Source organism: Armigeres subalbatus, chromosome 2, assembly GCF_024139115.2.
Source record: "Armigeres subalbatus isolate Guangzhou_Male chromosome 2, GZ_Asu_2, whole genome shotgun sequence".
In the NCBI taxonomy this organism is placed as follows: domain Eukaryota; kingdom Metazoa; phylum Arthropoda; class Insecta; order Diptera; family Culicidae; genus Armigeres; species Armigeres subalbatus.
In genome coordinates this window covers 259,132,406-259,152,488 of record NC_085140.1, presented here as the reverse complement: position 1 = coordinate 259,152,488, position 20,083 = coordinate 259,132,406, and the positions used below count along the sequence as shown (strand labels likewise).

The 20,083-nt window shown below is 39.1% G+C and overlaps 2 protein-coding genes across 4 annotated transcripts in view; one reads left to right on the top strand and one right to left on the bottom strand.

Annotated features, from left to right (window-relative positions):
- The window catches only part of LOC134212127 (glucose 1,6-bisphosphate synthase), a 340,080-nt gene that overhangs the window by 150,962 nt on the left and 169,035 nt on the right, over positions 1-20,083 (bottom strand). The gene's annotated exons all lie outside the window — the stretch shown is intronic.
- The window catches only part of LOC134212129 (uncharacterized), a 100,777-nt gene continuing 88,424 nt past the window's right edge, over positions 7,731-20,083 (top strand). The window contains exon 1 of the mRNA XM_062689707.1: positions 7,731-8,536. Within this exon, the coding sequence (XP_062545691.1) occupies positions 8,119-8,536 (418 nt within the window). The 5' untranslated portion in view covers positions 7,731-8,118. The remainder of the gene's footprint in view (positions 8,537-20,083) is intronic.

The following is a 20,083-nucleotide window of genomic DNA, read 5'->3' as shown; positions in this document are numbered from 1 at the left end:
CAATGTTACTTTCTAGGGTATAACAAGTGATTGACAATATTTGTAAAGTGGCTGGATATCAACCGGTCAACCGGTATTCACAATCCGATGATAAATAACTATTTACTTTGATTCGTGGACAGCTAATGAGATTTATACGTAAAACATTTCCACTCTCGGCGAATCCCTCTTATCACCTTGACCAGTTGCTAAATAAAATATATTTCGAAGTTTGCGTTTCCAGTTAGTGTTTTGTACAACACATGAAGTCATATTTAATTCAGTTGAATATTATAATGGCAAATAAATTACTTAGCAACTTTTTGAAATCATGATTCAATCCAGTTTCAGGCTTCATTGGAAACTTTGACCGTTCTATTTCCAATAAAGATATTTAAGAAATTCTAAGGACTTTGTTTTCCAGATGGGAGAAATTGATTTAGACCTTTTTAGATTTTTGAACAGCGATTGCAATCTAATTTCAAGTTTAATACAGCCGATTCTTAAAATAACTGGGATAGGAAAATTTTGGGTAGAATTAAATGTCAAGTTAAGTCAAATATTATTCCAATTTAGGGATACCTGAACTAGAAAATTAATGTAATCTCACAGTATGTTCGTGGAATCGACTACAGCCCTCGGATTCCGGAGGTATTCCGGAATGTTCCAAGGTAGGTTTAAAACCATACTCATTCTGATCCGAAGAATTAAATTTGGAATCGGACCAAAATTAAATGAGATAAGGCCATTGCTTCAAAATTGGTTCGGTTCGATAGTTCAGGGGTCAGGTCACCAATTAATTTGAATCAAGCTGTTTGGTTAATCTTCCATTATGATTTTATTCCAAAAGGCTTCTAATGTGTGAAGAGAGAAAAATCAATACAATAGACGAAGCCAATGACCGAGATGGGTAATTTGCTGACGAACAAGACTATGGTGGCAGCCAGGTGGAAGGGGCACTTCGAAGATTTGTTGAGCTGTAAAAATAAAGGTGTATTAAGGGGCAGAATGGACATTAAGGTGGATCACACTTATATGAAAAAAATCAAAATCATTTTTTCGAGACGTAAGACGAGACTGAAAATAAAGTTTTTTGCTCCCAGAAGCTACTGTAAAAAATTCAGTCGAATCCGTCGAGTCTAAGTGGATGTTTAACGAGCAGGAAGTTTATATGTGAAAGATCAACCAAATACATAAGAAAATGCATTCATTCATTTATTTAGTTTACATCTAAACAGATAACACTGAATCAACAATTTGACGCTACAATACACGGTTGGAGGCCGCATCTCTCCATCCTCGAATACGCCCTACGTTTGTCAAATCGTTTTGTACCTGGTCTGCCCACCTCGCTCGCTTCGCTCCACGCCGTCTCGTACCTGCCGGATCGGAAGCGAACACCATCTTTGCAGGGTTGCTGTCCGACATTCTTGCAACATGTCCTGCCCATCGTACCCTTCCGGCTTTAGCTGTCTTCTGGATACTGGGTTCGCCGTAGAGTTGGGCGAGCTCGTGGTTCATTCTTCGCCGCCACACACCGTCTTCTTGCACACCGCCAAAGATGGTCCTAAGCACCCGTCTCTCAAATACTCCGAGTTCTTGCAAGTCCTCCTCGAGCATTGTCCATGTTTCATGTCCGTAGAGGACAACCGGTCTTATTAGAGTGTTGTACATGACACATTTGGTGTGGTGGCGAATCTTTTTCAACCGCAGTTTCTTCTGGGGCCCGTAGTAGGCCCGGCTTCTACAGATGATGCGCCTTCGTATTTCACGACTAACGTTGTTGTCAGCCGTTAGCAAGGATCCGAGGTAAACGAATTCCTCGACCACCTCGAAGGTATCCCCGTCTATCGTAACACTGCTTCCCAGGCGGGCCCTGTCGCGCTCGGTTCCGCCCACAAGCATGTACTTTGTCTTTGACGCATTCACCACCAGTCCAACTGCTTCACGTTTCAGGCGGGTGTACAGTTCTGCCACCTTTGCAAATGTTCGGCCGACAATGTCCATGTCATCCGCGAAGCAAATAAATTGACTGGATCTGTTGAAAATCGTACCCCGGCTGTTACACCCGGCTCTCCGTATGACACCTTCTAGCGCAATGTTGAACAACAGGCACGAAAGTCCATCACCTTGTCTTAGTCCCCGGTGCGATTCGAACGAACTGGAGTGTTCACCCAGAATGTTCATCAAGAAAATGCATACTTTCCTTTTTGTCTTTCTCATACACCAAGGTGTAACGAAAAGGCTATATATTAACTTCAGAACAGACGGCTTTGGCAGGTTTTGTTCTATTATTGGCAGGGGGTTTTTGTCGACCGAATTTTATGAAATTTGGCCACAATATTCTTTGATATGCAAAGAATGTTTAGGCCAAATTTGAGCCTAGTCAGTCATAAAAAACCCCCCTGCCAATCATAGAACAAAACCTGCCAAAGCCGTCATTCCCCCTAATTGTTTGAACTTCCATACAATTTGAAAAACTTTGCACCCATTTTGCTCAAAACCAACCTTTGGTCACTTACACCCCACACTGGGGATTTTCAAAAGCAAAAGGCTCGAAATTCAATTACTCCAGCTGACGCTGCAAAATTTCCAGAAAGTACATGTTTCCTAAAGGGAAAAAGTGCGATGAATCGATTGCGCGGGGTTTCGTGCTGGGTAGACCATTTTGCCCCAATTCCCCTAAAGACCACAATATTTCTACTATGCCTCAGGCTGACGCTGATATTTCTTCAATAAATATATGTTTCCTGGAGGGAAAAAGTGCGATGAATCGTTTGCGTAGGGTTTCGTGATGGGCAGACCCTTTTAAAGTGACCATTTTGCCCCAATTCCCCTGAAATCACAAAATTTTTGCTATGCCTCGAGCTGACGCTGATATTTCTCAATAATTATAGGTTTCATGAAGATAAAAGTTCGATGAACCGATTGCACGTGGTTTCGTGCTGGTCAGACCAGTTTGAAGTGCTCATTATGCCCCAATTCCCCTGATATCACAATATTTCTATTATGCCTTGAGCTGACGCTGATATTTCTTCAATAACAATAAGTTTCCTGAAGAGAAAAAGTGCGGCGAATCAATTGCGCGGGGTTTCGGCCTGGGCAGTCCACTTTGAAGTGACCATTTTGCCCCGATGCCCCTAAAATCACAATATTTCCGCTATGCCTCGAGCTGACGCTGATAATTCTTCAATAATTGTAAGTTTGCTGAAACGAAAAAGTGCGATTAATCGATTGCACGGGGTTTCATGCTGGGAAGACCACTTTAAAGTGACCATTTTGCCCCAATTCCCCTCTTATCACAATATTTTTATAATGCTGCTCCAGAATGATGAGGAAAGTGATAATATGGTCCACACACAATCTTCCGGCATGCATGTTATCAGGCCTGCTGTCGGCGGAGAGTGGCATCAATCTTGTTTGACATCCTTTGCATTGAACTTTGAGAAACGAAAAAGTGCGATTAATCGATTGCGCGGGGTTTCGTGCTGGGCAGACCACTTTAAAGTGACCATTTTGCCCCAATTCTCCTAAAATCACAATATTTCTGTAATGCCTCGAGCTGACGCTGATATTTCTTCAATAAATATATGTTTCCTGAAGGGAAAAAGTGCGATGAATCGTTTGCGTGGGGTTTCGTGATGAGCAGACCCTTTTAAAGTGACCATTTTGCCCCAATTCCCCTGAAATCACAAATTTTTTGCTATGCCTCGAGCTGACACTGATATTTCTTCAATAATTTTAAGTGTCCTGAAAGGAAAAAGTACGATTAATCGATTGCGCGGGGTTTCATGCTGGGCAGACCACTTCAAAGTTACCATTTTGTCCCTGTTCACCTAAAATCACAATATTTCTGCTATGCCTCGAGCTGACGCTGCTATTTCTTCAATAAATATATGTTTCTTTAAGGTATAAAGTGCGATTAATCGATTGCGCGGGGTTTCATGCTAGGCAGACCACTTTAAAGTTACCATTTTGCCCCAATTTCCCCAAATTCACAATATTTCTTGATGCCTCGAGCTGACGCTGATATTTCTTCAATAAATATATGTTTCCTGAAGGAAAAAAGTGCGATGAATCGATTTCGCGGGGTTTCGTGCTGGACAGACCATTTTAAAGTGACCATTTTGCCCCAATTCCCCTGAAATCACAATATTTCTGCTATGCCTCGAGCTGACGCTGATTTTTCTTCAATAAGTATATGTTTCCTGAAGGGAAAAAAGTGTGATGAACCGATTGCGCGGGGTTTCGTCCTGTGCAGACCACTTTAGAGTGCTCATTTTGCTCTAATTCACAATATTTCTGCTATACCTCGAACTGACGCTGATATTCCTTCAATACATATATGTTTCCTGAAGGGAAAAAGTGCGTTATGGAAAAGGAAGTTATGAATCTCTTTTTATCAAACACTTTATTAAAGTATTTGTTTTAAACTAGAATTAAAGTTTATCACTTTGATTCCTTCTTTCAATTGATATATTTTCTTGGTTTATGACAAGGGAAGATATGATTCCTTTTTTCAAAGAATGCCTTTGCCCGGCAGAAGACATAAGAGGATATGATTTTTTTATTCAATTTAGTAATTTGATCCCTTCTTTAAGAGATGCATTTACCTGGAGGAAGGCAAAAGTGGATATGATTATTTTTTTCAATTAACATTTTCTCGATTTAAGACAAGAGGACATATGATCTCTTCTTCCAAAGAATGTATTTGCCGAGCTGATGCGTCATGGCGGTAAGGTAGGATATGAAACATGCATTTATATATTTATATATTTATTAATGAAACATCAGCGTCACCTCGAGTAGTAGTAGTAGTAGAAATATTGTGATTTTTAGGTAAATTGGGGCAAAATGGGCACTTTAAAAGGGTCTATCCAGCATGACATCCCACGCAAACGATTCATCGCACTTTTTTCCTTCAGGAAACATATATTTATTGAAGAAATATTAGCGTCAGCTCGAGACATTACAGAAATATTGTAATTTTAGGGAAATTAAGGCCAAATGGTCTGTTCAGCACGAAACCCCGCGAAATTGATTCATCGCACTTTATCCCTTCAGGAAACATATTTTAATTGAAGAAATATCAGCGTCAGCTCGAGGCATAGCAGAAATAGGATTCCTATAATGAGAGATATGCGAAAGCGGCCATTGTAAGCCAATCGAGCATTGAGAACTGTCAAAACGTGAGCCAAATAAACGTTGTTATTGTTGCAGATTGAGACGAGGTTGAGAGGTATTGAGATAGTTTTTAAGAAAAGTATCATCAAATAAACAATTTGTTTTACTTTCGCGAGTAGAAGTAATCTAGTTTATGTATCGTGTTTCGCCTATTTGTATTCCACTTTTATTTTAGTGATAATGCTTATTTAAACACTGTTAGTGGACAGGCAAACGTATTCCAAATTTTTATCAAATGCAAAGTCATATACAAGCTTCAACATGTTGCGCTGCGGCAAGTGCTGGAAGCGTTTGCTAACAAAAATAACAGCGTTGCTAAATCGTCTGAAAAAGTATTTGCATATCTCTCATTATAAGATCCCTAAGCAGAAATATTGTGATTTTAGGGGAATTGTGTCAAAATGGTCACTTTAAAGTGGTCTGTCCAGCACGAAACCCCGCGAAATTGATTCATCGCACTTTTTCCCTTCAGGAAACATATTTTAATTGAAGAAATATCAGCGTCAGCTCGAGGCATTACAGAAATATTGTGATTTAAGGGGAATTGGGGCAAAATTGTCACTTTAAAGTGGTCTGCCCAGCATGAATCTCCGCACAATCAATTAATCGTACTTTTTCCCTTCAGCAAACATATAATTATTGAAGAAATATCAGCGTCAGCTCGAGGCATTACAGAAATATTGTAATTTAAGGGGAATTGGTTCAAAATGATAACTTTAAAGTAGTCTGTCCAGCACGAAACTAGAGATGTCGCAAATTAATCGATTACTTCGATTAATCGATTCATCGTTGTGATAATCGATTAATTTTGAATCGATTATTACCCAACGATTAATCGATTCAATAATCGAGAGGAATCGTGAGTAATCGATTAGTTACTAATCGATTAATCAGAATTTTACGACATCATAAGGATGTCGAAAATTAATTGATTATTTCGATTAATCGATTCATCGTTGTGATAATCGATTAATTTTGAATCGATTACTATACAATGATTTATCGATTCAATAATCGACAAGAATCAAGAGTAATCGATTAGTAACTAATCGATTAATCAGGATTTTATGACATCTCTACACGAAACCCCGCGGAATCGATTCGTCACACTTTTTCCCTTCACGAAATTTATAATTATTGAAGAAATATCAGCGTGAGCTCGAGGCATTACAGAAATATTGTGATTTTAGGAGAATTGGGGCAAAATGGTCACTTTAAAGTGGTCTCTGACCAGCACGAAACCACGCGCAATCGATTCATCGCACTTTTATCTTCATGAAACCTATAATTATTGAAGAAATGTCAGTGTCAGCTCGAGGTATTACAGAAAGGGGAAAAATTAACGAAAGGTCTAAATTATGCCCAGCAAGGATCGTCAAATGTGTGGCCTCGTGCCATCGGAAAAAGGACCTTCCAAATACGTAGGTAATGATCGATGACAAAATAGTACTTACCTGTCGTCCGTAACTAATCAGGGGAAAACTGTAAACGTGTTGAAAGTCATGGCGCGGTTGCGTATGGCGAGTCACGTGAGACGCAGTGTCGTAGCCACGGGGGTGGTTTTAGACATGAACAGAAACAAAATTTTTAGAAGAAATTTTTTTATTCAAAAAAAAAAGTTCGAAAACAACCACTACCCCGCCCTTCCAAACCAATTTTCTGACAACGCCACTGGTGAGACGTAAGATCGATAAGATAGATATCGGCAATGGATATTATGCATACTACACAATGCCAAACGAGAGTTCAGATACTATAAATTCATAGCACACAATAGCCGGGCAGTTAGTGGAAAATGTTGATAGCTTCCAGTATCTTGGATGCCAAATGGCGTCAGACGGCGCTACCAAGATTGACATAGTCACACGAATTGTTTTAAAATATTTGTATCGGCCTTAATTACGACGTATGTAGCAATGATCAAGCTAATCCCTTCCCTGAAATCAAGCTGAGCTATGTTCCCCAAAGTTTTCGAGGACTTTTAGGGCTAAGATTTAAAAAAATCATAGCTCATATTCAATAGGAAAATTCTTATGAATACCGTAGTCTTCATTCAAATGGACCAAATAACGACTCTATCAACCTACGAATGAAAATATTTGTTCAAGAACCATTGGTACGGCGTAAATAAATGAAATATGATCAATATGCATCAATGATGATGTATATGCTCCAAAAATATCTATAGACAATCAAAACAAAACATCCCGATCAGAATGGTAAAACTACCCGCCAGGAAATTAGTTTCCATTCACCACCACCGTATACAATGCACAATGTTGTTGATCCCGTCAGGACATTTGCCCAGAGTGATTATCATCAAATAATACGCTGTCTGTCAGTTAGATGCCAAGTGAGACACAAGCCACGAATGAAAATTAGTTCGGCTACACCCTTCATCGATATCACAGCTTTGGCCGCCATCGTGAGGACATAGTCAGTCTGTATCCTAGCATACAGCTACAACGTGGTCTTTTACTACAGCGCAACAGTAACTAATCGACGGGCAACTGGTTCACATGCGTCACGTGGAGTATGCTAACGTCGGGCATCCTTGATTTTGAAACTGTTTGTTCTGGTCTTTCAAATGTCACCAGAGTTGCACCCGAGAATGGTATTAAATTATTGTCATTTAATAAGTTGCATTAGCGCCCTTCATCTGCTTATCGTTGAAAAGTGCGAATACTTTCAGATGACATCTAGGTGAATAGACTATATTTGCTTGCGATAATAACCGATATAAACATCTGGAACGACAACCGTGAAGTTTTTATTACTCTTGAAATTATCACCTAGCTATAGGCTGATAACTTCAATTGAGCGTATGTCTGGCTAGATTATAACAAGTTGGATTTTAGTGATAATGCACACCTCGCCGGAGAACAATCTGATTCAGTGGTAACCTGTTGGCGCTTACAGTGAAGTAGTGTTGTGAAACTCGCACGGGCGTGCGAAATGGCTGAGGTTTCAAAGAATGATTCTGTGATATTCATGAATCGGCACCACAATCAAGGCGATGAGCAAAGAAGCACCTGCATGAAAAGGATACTGCATCTCAGTGATACGATGGTGTCGTTGTTTGCGATAAGCCCTCTGGTGGTTGGCCACTGGCGAGGAACCTGGGGCTACATGGATCTGGAGCAGGATTACTTCCCGCCTTGGCATTGCTTTCTGCTAGGCTCGGTGCTGCACACGATGTTCGCCATACTGCGGGAACCACTGCAGGCCGAGTTCTCCAAGCCTAGCAACGGAGTGAAAAACCGGTGGAAAACCATACGGCGTTTTGTTGTGTCTAAAGTGTACACCTACGTGTTCAGCATTAGCTGCATTATGCACTGGCGTGGCGGATGGGAGGTCATGAGATTGTATCTAGGTTGGTATCAGCGGCTTTTTTAAATTCAGTTAATTTCCAGAGTTTTTTGCAAGACTGAAAACACTCCGCACTAATTATAGGTCGTGTTGCTAAGTCATGTTGAACATGAAAACGATAAGGTATGATTCTACAGATCAAGCAGTGATTCTTTTCCCACAGTTAGCTACTCATGAATAAATTGATACATTTCATAACAAGAAATTAATTAGCTATCTCAATTCGAATATAAGTCGATTGGTATATGAACCTTCTATAAGTTCGCTTTGGAAGTAAAGATAGCTTTTCGTTAAAAAATGTACCCTAAATAAAAACAAAAAATGCACAATACTCTACGTCACCATCATTTGTCTCCGCACTTTTATCTTTGTCGGATATTTTTATGACAATTCAAGACGCGAGTGGAGTTACAGTTGACCATGAAACTCTGATGCCAGAAAGAGAAACGAGTTTGGTTTTTCAAAAGTATTTTTTTACTTGTACCAGTGACAAACACGTAATCATATGAAATGGTGATATTATTTAAAGTTTTACACAAAAGACTACGATGAAGCAGAGGAGAGATACAAATATACATAAAATATAATCTCATGGATTCCGAATTACCCCCTTTTTGCTATATTTCATTGTTTGAAATTCACAACAGTCAAACTGTGACTACACACTAAGCAAAACCGGGCACCGTTGTAGCTCAGTTAATTTTAAAACTGAACTTCGGCAGAAAATTTCGTTTATTACTTATTCTCAGCAAAATATTTACCGTACCTCAGCAACCGAACTCAGCAACTGAGATCTCGGCAAAATTCATGTTTGCTGAAACTCTGCGGTGCCCGCCTCGGGAAAATAAACAAAAAATGCTGAGATTTCGGTGAAAAAAATTAAGTGTGTAGAAATCAAAGTTCAACGAAAATCAATCCAAGCTATAATGTGTACCAAATCTACAGTATTTGGACAGAATGATCAGAACAAGCAAAATTTTATCAAAATTCAAATGTTCAGGCTTCGACGGGAAAAGGTTCAATTTTACAATCCCTGAGGAATGTGCACCGTTCCTAAAGCGTCGACGTTGGCGGCGGTTGTTCTAAATTTGATCAGGAAAATTGTATAAATTTCCCAACATTCTTTTTTTATTTTATCGGAAAAACCTTCGGGGAATTCTACTCTAATTCACTAGAAAGTTCTTTTATACTTCCACGGAGAATTCTTCTGAACTTTTTTAATAAAATCTACAAAATTTTCTCAAAAAGGTTTTATAAGTTTACCTAAAAAACTATTCTACATTTCCCGAAAAATTATTTTTTATTCTTTTCTTCACCAAAAATTCTGAACATCTGAGAGACATTATTTTGAATTTCCTCAAAAAATCCTTTGAAAATTCAGGCGAACTATCTTAGCTTTTTAAATGACATTTATCATGAGGTATAGCCTCTCGAATCAGTTCTTTATCATGAAATCTCATTAACATGACAGCGAAAAAAGTCTATCACGGAATGCTACATATCGTATATGCATATAGAGATGATAAGTGAGAGACTTTTTCATTCTTATTTGGATTAAATCCCTGATTATGACACAAGCAAATGAATTATTAGTCGGCTAAGGTTTATCACTTGACATCATATTAAATAAAAATAAAATTAGTAAACTTTTCCATCAAGATACTCTAAACCTGAACGGGCTATAAGGATATCCAAAATATCGATACTATTATAGACTACCAGATAACTTCCAAAATGTTGTTCATCCGCATTTCAAATCGCAATATAATTTAATCAAGCAAATACTTGGGACATTATTATTAAATCGTTTAGAAAGGCAAAAAAACGCAGTGTCAGGAATGATGCTCGAGAAAAACAAAACCATCCAATTAAATGATATTCCACTTGACTTGTCAAATGAGCGCATATCGGTTATATCAATTCCCTCATTCAAGAAGAAAATTCAAGCAGTTGTATCATGCTTTCGTAACAACTTGTTATGCAGAAATGTTATCGAGCTTAATTCAAAATTTGAATTATGGTTGAATTATTAATACCCGACCCTTCAGTGTTGGGAAAATTTAAATCCCGATTTCAATCAAGCGGGTGTTGAAACACGCTGGAATCGATTCGACTCATCTATTTGAATCTACGCATTTATAATGAATATTCTTGCACGTTAACAATAAATTTCGGCTCGATTTTTAACAATTCTGGAAGAAAATTGATTTTCGGCAAACGAGTGAAATTTGCCTACCGTGGCGTCATAAAATGTGTTGGCAAGTTCGAATCGTATGTAGAATTGACAGGTTTAAATCACATGAAAAATATAGTTTAAAAATCCCACCATCTTTTTCTATATTGGCATTACATCCCCCACTAGGACATTGCCGCATCGCAGCTTACTGTTCTTTAGGCACTTCCACAGTTAATAACCGCCTAGCCAAGTTACCATTTTTGCATTCGTATATCATGAGGCTAACACGACGATACTTTTGTGCCCAGGGAAGTTGAGACAATTTCCAAACCGCAAGGCTAAGGATGGCCCACAAACATCCCACTATATTAGTTGCTTTTATGAGACGTTCAAATTGTGAAAAATCTCAAGACAATCGTGGCTATGGAGCTGTAATCAACATCAGCATTGGCAAAAGGTCAGGCAAAAAGAACTAGTGTCCAGTTGTCCACATAAAACACAAAGTTGTCTACTCCAATTTCTGGACAACTATACTGTACAACTTGCGTACATTTCTCGCAACATGTGTTGAACTATTTATATGAACACGTTTCGTCGGCATACTCGTTTAACACCGTGTCCGAAGCATGTACAGCTTGGATTAGGATAACTTCAGGCTGAGGAAATATTCCTGGAAACTCATTCAAATTTTCCAAATTGCTTAAGAGAGGAAGATAAGGAATCAGGCTTTTAACGGATAGCAGATTGCAGATTTTAGCTCTCTGACTCTGGGGTAAAAATAAACTTTCATAAGCGATTCTCCACCCCATTTAACCATGCCAGATAATCTCCCCAATACTGGTCTTTATGTTTCTTACATACTCTAAATATGCTGATCGGGAAGCATAAACTCATATATTAAACCTTGGAGTTGATGTACGAGTTGAAAGAAAATAATATTTTGAATAGAATTCAGTCTTAAATGATCAAATCCAGGCTTTCGACATCCCCATCTAAAGCTCTTAGCTTGAAGAAGCCGCCATTTTCTGGACACAGCGTGCAGATAGACCGCTGTCAGTTGCATAAATTGTCAACAATTGTCAACAACAACACTGATATTATACGATTGTAGTTTAATTATCGAAAACATCCACTACAATAAAAAAGGAGAATTTACTTCTAAATCCTCAGAAAAAATATTTTAAGCTCTTTTTAGTGGAATGTATTCAACCGTTTAAGACAAGTTTAGTACTCTCCATTATATTCCAATACGTTTTGAAATTAAATGGAGAGTACTAAACTTATCTTAAACTTAGACGGTTCTAAATCCTGTTCATGCTGTCACGGTGAAATACAAAACAAGTAAAATCAATATCGATCGTACAGAACAAGTTTGGAAACTCATTAGTCATATTTGAATAGCCTTGATTAGAGCATCGCCTTGATTAAAGACATATCCCTGGTTAAAGCTGACATTGGATTATAGCATCCATTAAAGATGTTATGCTTTTTTCATTTTGATTCTCAATGTTTTGATTTTTTTTTATGTTGGTGTGACCTTTTAGCATGAGGCTGGTTCATTCATACTGCATTCCAAGAATATCCGCAAAGTTATCGATATTGATTCACTCCATCGCCTTCTGCTGTTTAATAATGGCACCAAATGCCAACCAGTATTCCAAGACAATATCAGCAGCTTGGAGCGGTTTTTGTTTGTTATCGAAAAACACGGGACATCATTATCCTAATCATCGATTATGGCTGTGGGACATTTCTGCGAAATAGCATTAAGATGTGGTTGAAAATACAGAACCTATAAAAGCATACACGGATAGTCGAATTGCGTTAAGCAACCATTAAATTGAAGTTCCTGTGTCAAGTGTTCATTCGGCAATTTTAAAAGTGTTGATTCCGTTTATAATGACAAGGTGTATCACTGGGGGGAAGGAGGAGGGGAAGGAGGGGCAATATGCCCTAGCTAAGCAAATACTGCTTTAATATCTTAGCTGTAACGATTTTCATGGGTATTTTACCTCATGTAACAGTTAAACAGTATAGCTAACTGAGGCCATCTAAAAATTGTAGAAAATCTCAATCATATTGATAATACTCACATTTCAAAAAAGTGGTGATATTTCGCTGCCGTAAAACTCATGAGGCAAAACGCCTTCTAGCTGGCAGCTATTAGGGAACAACGCACCATGCGTCGGCGAATTAGCATTCTGGTATGGGCAGTGCGTGGAGACGCGCAGTACATTGTAGGTTAGTTTCCCTAGGGCGTTTTGCCTCGCCGAAATGTTGGATGGTCCAACAAAATGTGGAAAATTTCGGGCTTTCCAACCTTCCTATCTGTAATTTTGACACTTTTTTCGCCTAACCTACATAATTTTAGGCCTAGTTTTGTTACGGCCATGCCAAATACGGTGACTATGAGGGAATACCCAAAAGGCGTTTTGGGGCCTCTTCCTCTATCAGCCATTCAGAATTTTAGCGAATTTGACGTATTAGGGGAAGAGGCCTCAAAACGCCAACCACCCCCGTTTTGCAGATTCCGGGATATCCCAAATAAGACATTTTTAAATGGTTTTAAGTAAAAATTATAATAGATTGTGCCTTGATGTTGCATTATAAAGCTTTAGTACAAATGAACCGTTTGTTTACCAGACCGCATCGTGCTTTCGTGCTGTGCGGTTCTTTCTCTCTTTGCGGAAGGAAGTTTTTAATACTACCCGAAGCTATTTTAATTTCAACAGTGCTTCTCAGCGCTATTTGTACCCACTGATCCCGTTACGATCTTTGCAAGGACCCGTGCCTTCGTTTTACGTTGGACCCGTTTGCGGAAGTAAAATTCACCGTTCTGGGAAAAACCTCTTAGAAGGTCACGTCTCCACGCTCAGCAATGATTATTAACAAAAACAAGAGGAAGGGGGAGTCTCTGAATTCTCCACTTCCTTCAAAGAAACAAGGTTTCAAGACCGTCCTGCCCAAGCGCGGAAAAAATAGAAGGAAGCTGGAAACTTCAGATATTCCTTCTAACTCTAATATCGGAAATAATTCTTCTCCAATCGAACTGAGCAATCAGTTCGATTTGATTAATGATGAAATTGAGCAAATCGAATCTACCTCTAGCCCAGGTGATTCGATTCATGCGAAAAAGCAAAGGATTCCGCCAATTGTGGTATCTGTTGCCGAGTTTTCTGGCTTCCGGAATGAGATTTTGAGTAACCTTCAGGGGATCAAGGTTTCATTTCAGATTGCTAGGAAGGGTGACTGCCGCGTTTTGCCAGGATGCTTTGACGATCGCAAACGTCTTCTTCAGTATTTAACTGAGAAGCGCCATAAATTCTTCACATACGACGACAAAACTGAGCGATTGTTCAAAGTCGTCTTGAAAGGTCTCCCCAGTGATGACAAATCACTGGATGAGATTAAAATTGAAATTTCTCAATTACTTGGATTTTCACCAGTCCAAGTAATTAAGATGAAAAAGAAATCTCACTCTGGTACTTCCCAGAGGGGCATTTCTCAAGAATTTTATTTAGTTCATTTTAACAAAAGTGAACTAAATAATATGAAAAGTTTGGAAAAGGCCTGTATTATGTCTCATGTCCGTGTTACATGGGAACATTTCCGCAGGCCTGGGGAAATTTCAAAACCCCCCCCAGGCCCGTAAGTGCCAAAAGTGGGGTCATTGAGCCAAACATTGTAACATGGATGCTAAATGCATGATTTGTGGTGGAACCTCTCACGCCAAGGACGCATGTCCTGTGAGAGAAGATTCAATAAATTTAAATGTGCAAACTGTGGGGGCAATCATAAATCAATTTCTGGGAATGCCCTTCACGCAAAAAGTTTTGAATTCCCGTGCAAAATTGATGACGGGAAATTCCAATCGGATCCCAGATTCGACGGGTAGAAATTTTTCAAACGCTCAAATTTCGAAACCGGTTACCGGTCGAGCAATTCATACCCACCACAATTCACAAACAAATTTTGCCGCTCGTCAACGGGTAGCAAGCACTTCAGTAAATTCCAATTTTTCCAATGTACCTACGTATGCAAACATCGCTGCTGGTAGACAAAATTTCTCTTCTCAAAATGAGGTTTATACCCATGTCCCAACGGAAAATAACGGTCATGTTGCCGATTCAGGTAGCATGACTGCTTCCGACTTTGATTTTTTAACTGAACAATTGCATCACATGATTGATGCAGTGTTCAAAGCAAATACCATTCCTGAAGCTGTTCAGGTTGGTATAAAGTACACACAAAAAATTGTTATCGGACTCCGTTTCAATGGATTCAAATAATTGTGTGAAAGTTCTAAATTGGAATGCCCGCTCTCTTAAGGGTAAGGAAGATGAATTATTCAACTTCCTAACAGTTCATCATGTGCATATTGCCATTATAACAGAAACTTATTTAAAACCAGGACTCTCCATTAGAAGAGATCCAAACTATTTTATCTACAGAAATGATCGTCTTGACAGCGCCTGTGGTGGGGTCGCCATTGTCATCAATAGACGTATCAAACATAAATTATTTTCTTCGTTCGAAACCAAAGTTTTTGAAACCTTGGGAGTTTCTGTTGAAACAAATTTTGGACAATTTTCCTTCATTGCAGCCTACTTGCCTTTTCAATGCAATGGGCAGCAAAAGAATTTGTTGAAAGCTGATCTTCAAATTATGACTCGCAACAAATCAAAATTCTTCGTAATTGGTGACTTCAATGCCAAACACCGTTCATGGAATAATGCTCAAAGCAATTCCAATGGTAAAATTTTATTTGAAGATTGTTCTGCGGGATATTATACTATTCAATATCCCAATGGACCAACTTGTTTTTCTTCCAGTCGAAATTTTTTTTTTTTTTTTTTTTTTAAACTTTATTAATGTGTTTTTTTAATTCTAGGATTAAGTTTTCCAGCCGAAATCCTTCTACAATTGATTTGGTTTTAACGGATTCAAGTCAGCTGTGTGGCCAATTGGTGACTCATGCTGACTTTGACTCTGATCACCTTCCTGTGACGTTTGAAATTTCACAAGAAGCCATTTATAATCCAATCAGCTCTACTTTTAATTATCATAGAGCTGATTGGGATTTATATAAAACGTATATCGATAGGAATTTTGATGTTGATATTCCTCTCGATACCAAAAGTGATATTGATAATGCTCTCGTATCTTTGACAAATTTAATTGTTGAAGCCAGAGGCATTGCAATTCCTAAATGTGAAATTAAATTCAACTCCATTATTATTGACGACGATCTTCAGCTACTGATCCGTCTTAAAAATGTGAGAAGAAGGCAATACCAAAGAACTCGCGATCCCGCGTTGAAAGTTATTTGGCGAGATTTGCAAAATGAAATTAAAAACGTTTCGCTATTCTGAGAAATACCAACTTTGAGAATAATGTCTCGAAGTTGGATCCCAGTTCGAAACCCTTTTGGAAAATAACAAAAATTCTTAAAAACCTCAAAAGCCAATTCCAGCGCGAAAAAAAATGATTAACAAATGGCGAAATGGCTCAAAAAGTTGTTCAGCAGTTCGAGAGTGCCCATAACTTTAGTCTAAGTCTCACTAATCCAATTGAAGATCTCAGGTTACACAGAGCTTCGAAGGCATTCTCAACCAAAAGAATGTTTTGATCCTTCGTTGGGAACTAATTTGGATGAAGTGAGATCTATTACTAGTAAATTTAAAAATATGAAAGCACCGGGTGATGATGGTATTTTCTACATACTTATCAAAAAACTTCCTGATAGGTCTTTATCTTTTCTGGTTAATTTATTTAACCCTCAAACTGCCGGGACGAATCTTGACAACTTAAAACAGCTCGTTCTCGGTCAATTTTCAACTAAAATGCAAGCGGTTTCAACTGTGATCAAGGGGAATAGTAGTTCCAGCATGTAGATGGGTAAAATGGCCAGGATGACCCTCCCTCTTTTAGAGGGGGGAGTTTTGAAGTGTGGCATAAGTCATTTTTTGAGCAAATGATTAGTATTTTGAAACTTTTAACGTCATAACAGGTATTTTAGTATAAGTAAATGATGGTCAATATGAATGATTGACAACAATGGCCGAATAGACATGAGTTTACCTCCAGATGACCTCAGAATAGGTTCCGGAAGCCCGGAATTTCCGGTATAAAAGGCCAGCATAGACTCACCGAATATATCGGTCTTCCGGCACCTCAAACTTTTCAGAATCTCATAGGTAACTTAGAAAACGCCATAGTTTCTTGGTAGGGTAGAAGGGGCCATTTGATGGCCACGGAACAGGTTCCGGAAACCCGGAATTTCCGGTAAAAATGGCCCACATGAAACTGCAAAACAAATTTTTCTTACGACACCTCAAACTTCTCAGAATCTCATAAGTAACTTAGAAAACGCCATAGTTTTTCAGTAGGGTAGAACTGGCCATGCGATAGCCACGGAACAGGTTCCGGAAACCCGGAATTTCCGGTACAAAAGGCCAACATAAAACTACATAACAAATTAGGCTTCCGACACTTCAAACTTCTAAGAATCTCATGAGTAATCTGGAAAACGCCTTAGTTTCTTGGTGGGGTAAAACTGGCCGTGCGATGGCCATGGAACAGGTTCCGGAAACCCGGAATTTCCGGTAAAAATGGCCCACATAAAACAACAAAACAAATTAGGCTTCCGACACCTCAAACTCCTCAGAATCTCATTGGTAATTTAAAAATGCCTTAGTTTGATAGGGTAAAACTGGCCATGCGATGGCGACGGAACAAGTTCCGGAAACCCGGAATTTCGGGTTCAAAAGGCCAGCATAGAATCACGGAATATATCGGTCTTCCAACACCTCAATCCTCTCAGAATCTCATTAGTAATCCAGATAACGCCATAGTTTTTTGCTAGGGTAAAACTGGGCAAGTGGTGATCACGGAATAGGTTCCGGGAACCCTGAATACACGGTACAAAAGGGCAACATAGAACTATAAAACTGGTACAAACCCTTATCTTACCTTACACCTTACTTCTCCGGTACTAAAGCCCAACGTAGAACTACGAAATAAATCAGTCTTCAAAAATGTATAGGTATAGGTGCATCTCGAATTACTCCAATACTATTGATAAGCAATGCAGTATAGGTGTCGATATAGTTCTTGTTTTTTACTCTCAAGAGGATCATGATAGCCTATTTGGACCTTTACAGAGAGCAATCTCATTAAATGTGCGCCCCTTATCAATAAGAATGCAATCCTTTCTTGAGAAAACAGAACAGTAATGCTGTTATTCGACCAAATATTGGAGTCCTAGCAACCTCTTTGTCTTGCTTCTACAACATCACCAGTAGAGCACCACACCTGGGATTTAGCTATATGTACAAGACAATTTTCTAGCTAAAACATTTGTCCTGCAATGAGAATTTCCGTCATCTGCAGGGAAAAGTTAAGTTAGTTATACTTCAGATACTGCTATTGGTAACGTAATCCTTAACTAAAACAACTTATAGCCCTAGCTCGAAAAATGGTTTTAGCTAGGGCTCGGTTTGGTAGACCTTACTCCGTAAGACACTACGTAAAAGTGAGGTAATTGAGGTGTCTATTTTGTAGTTTTATGATTGCCATTTTTTACCGGAAGTACTGGTTTTCCGAAACCTGTACCATGGCCATCGCACGGCCAGTTTTACCCTACCAAGAAACTAACGCGTTTTCTAGATTACTAATGAGATTCTGAGAGGGTAGTTTTATGTTGGCCTTTTGTACCGGAAATTCAGGGATTCCGGAACCTGTTCCGTGGCCGGAAGCCTAATATGTTTTGTAGTTTTATGTTGGCCATTTTTTACAAGAAATTTCGGGTTTCCTGAACCTGTTCCGTGGCCATCGCATGGCCAGTTTTATCCTACCAAGAAACTAAGGCATTTTCGAAAATACTCATGAGATTCTGAGAAGTTTGAGGTGTCGGACGCCTAATTTGTTCTGTAGTTTTATGTTGACCTTTTGTACCTGAAATTCCGGACTTCCGGAACCTGCTCCGTGGCCATCGCATGGCCAGATTTACCCTACTGAAACTATGGGGTTTTCTAAGTTATTTATGAGATTCTGAGAAGTTTGAGGTGTCGGACGCCTAATTTGTAATGTAGTTTCATCTAGGCCATTTTTACCGGAAATTTCGGGTTCCCGGAACCTGTTCCGTGGCCACCGCATACCCTACCAAGAAACTAAGGTATTTTCGAAATTACTCATGAGATTCTGAGAAGTTTGAGGAGTCGGACGCCTAATTTGTTCTGTAGTTTTATGTTGGCCTTTTGTACCGGAAATTCCGGGTTTCCGGAACCTGTTCCGTGGCCATCGCATGGCCAGTTTCACCCTACTGAAACTATGGGGTTTTCTAAGTTATTTATGAGATTCTGAGAAGTTTGAGGTGTCGGACGCCTAATTTGTCATGTAGTTTTATGTTGGCCATTTTTTACCGGAAATTTCGGGTTTCCGGAACATATTCCGTGGCCATCGCATGGCCAGTTTTACCCTACCAAGAAACTAAGGCATTTTCGAAATTACTCATAAGATTCTGGGAAGTTTGAGGTGTCGGAAGGCTAATTTGTTTTGAAGTTTTATGTTGGCCTTTTGTACCGGAAATTCCGGGTTTCCGGAACCTGCTCCGTGGCCATCGCATGGCCAGTTTTACCCTACTCAAAAACTATGGGGTTTTCTAAGTTACTTATGAGATTCTGAGAAGTTTGAGGTGTCGGAAGCCTAATTTGTTTTGTAGTTTTATGTTGGCCATTTTTTACAAGAAATTTCGGGTTTCCTGAACCTGTTCCGTGGCCATCGCATGGCCAGTTTTATCCTACCAAGAAACTAAGGTATTTTCGAAATTACTCATGAGATTCTGAGAAGTTTGAGGTGTCGGACGCCTAATTTGTTTTGTAGTTTTATGTTGGCCTTTTGTACCGGAAATTCCGGGTTTCCGGAACCTGCTCCGTGGCCATCGCATGGCCAGTTTCACCCTACTGAAACTATGAGGTTTTCTAAGTTATTTATGAGATTCTGAGAAGTTTGAGGTGTCGGACGCCTAATTTGTTATGTAGTTTTATCTTGGCCTTTTGTACCGGAGATTCCGGATTTCCGGAACCTGTTCCGTGGCCATCAAATGGCCAGTTTCACCCTACCAAGAAACTATGGGGTTTTCTATGTTACCTATGAGATTCTGAGAATTTTAAGGTGTCGGAAGACCGATATGTTCGGTGATTCTATGCTGGCCGTTTATACCGGATATTCCGGGTTTCCGGAACCTATTCTGAGGTCATCCGGAGGTCAATTTATGTCTATTTGACCGATGTTGTCAACCATTCACATTGATCATTAATTACTTATACTAAAACACCTGTTACGACGTTAAAAAATTCAAAAAAACAAACATTT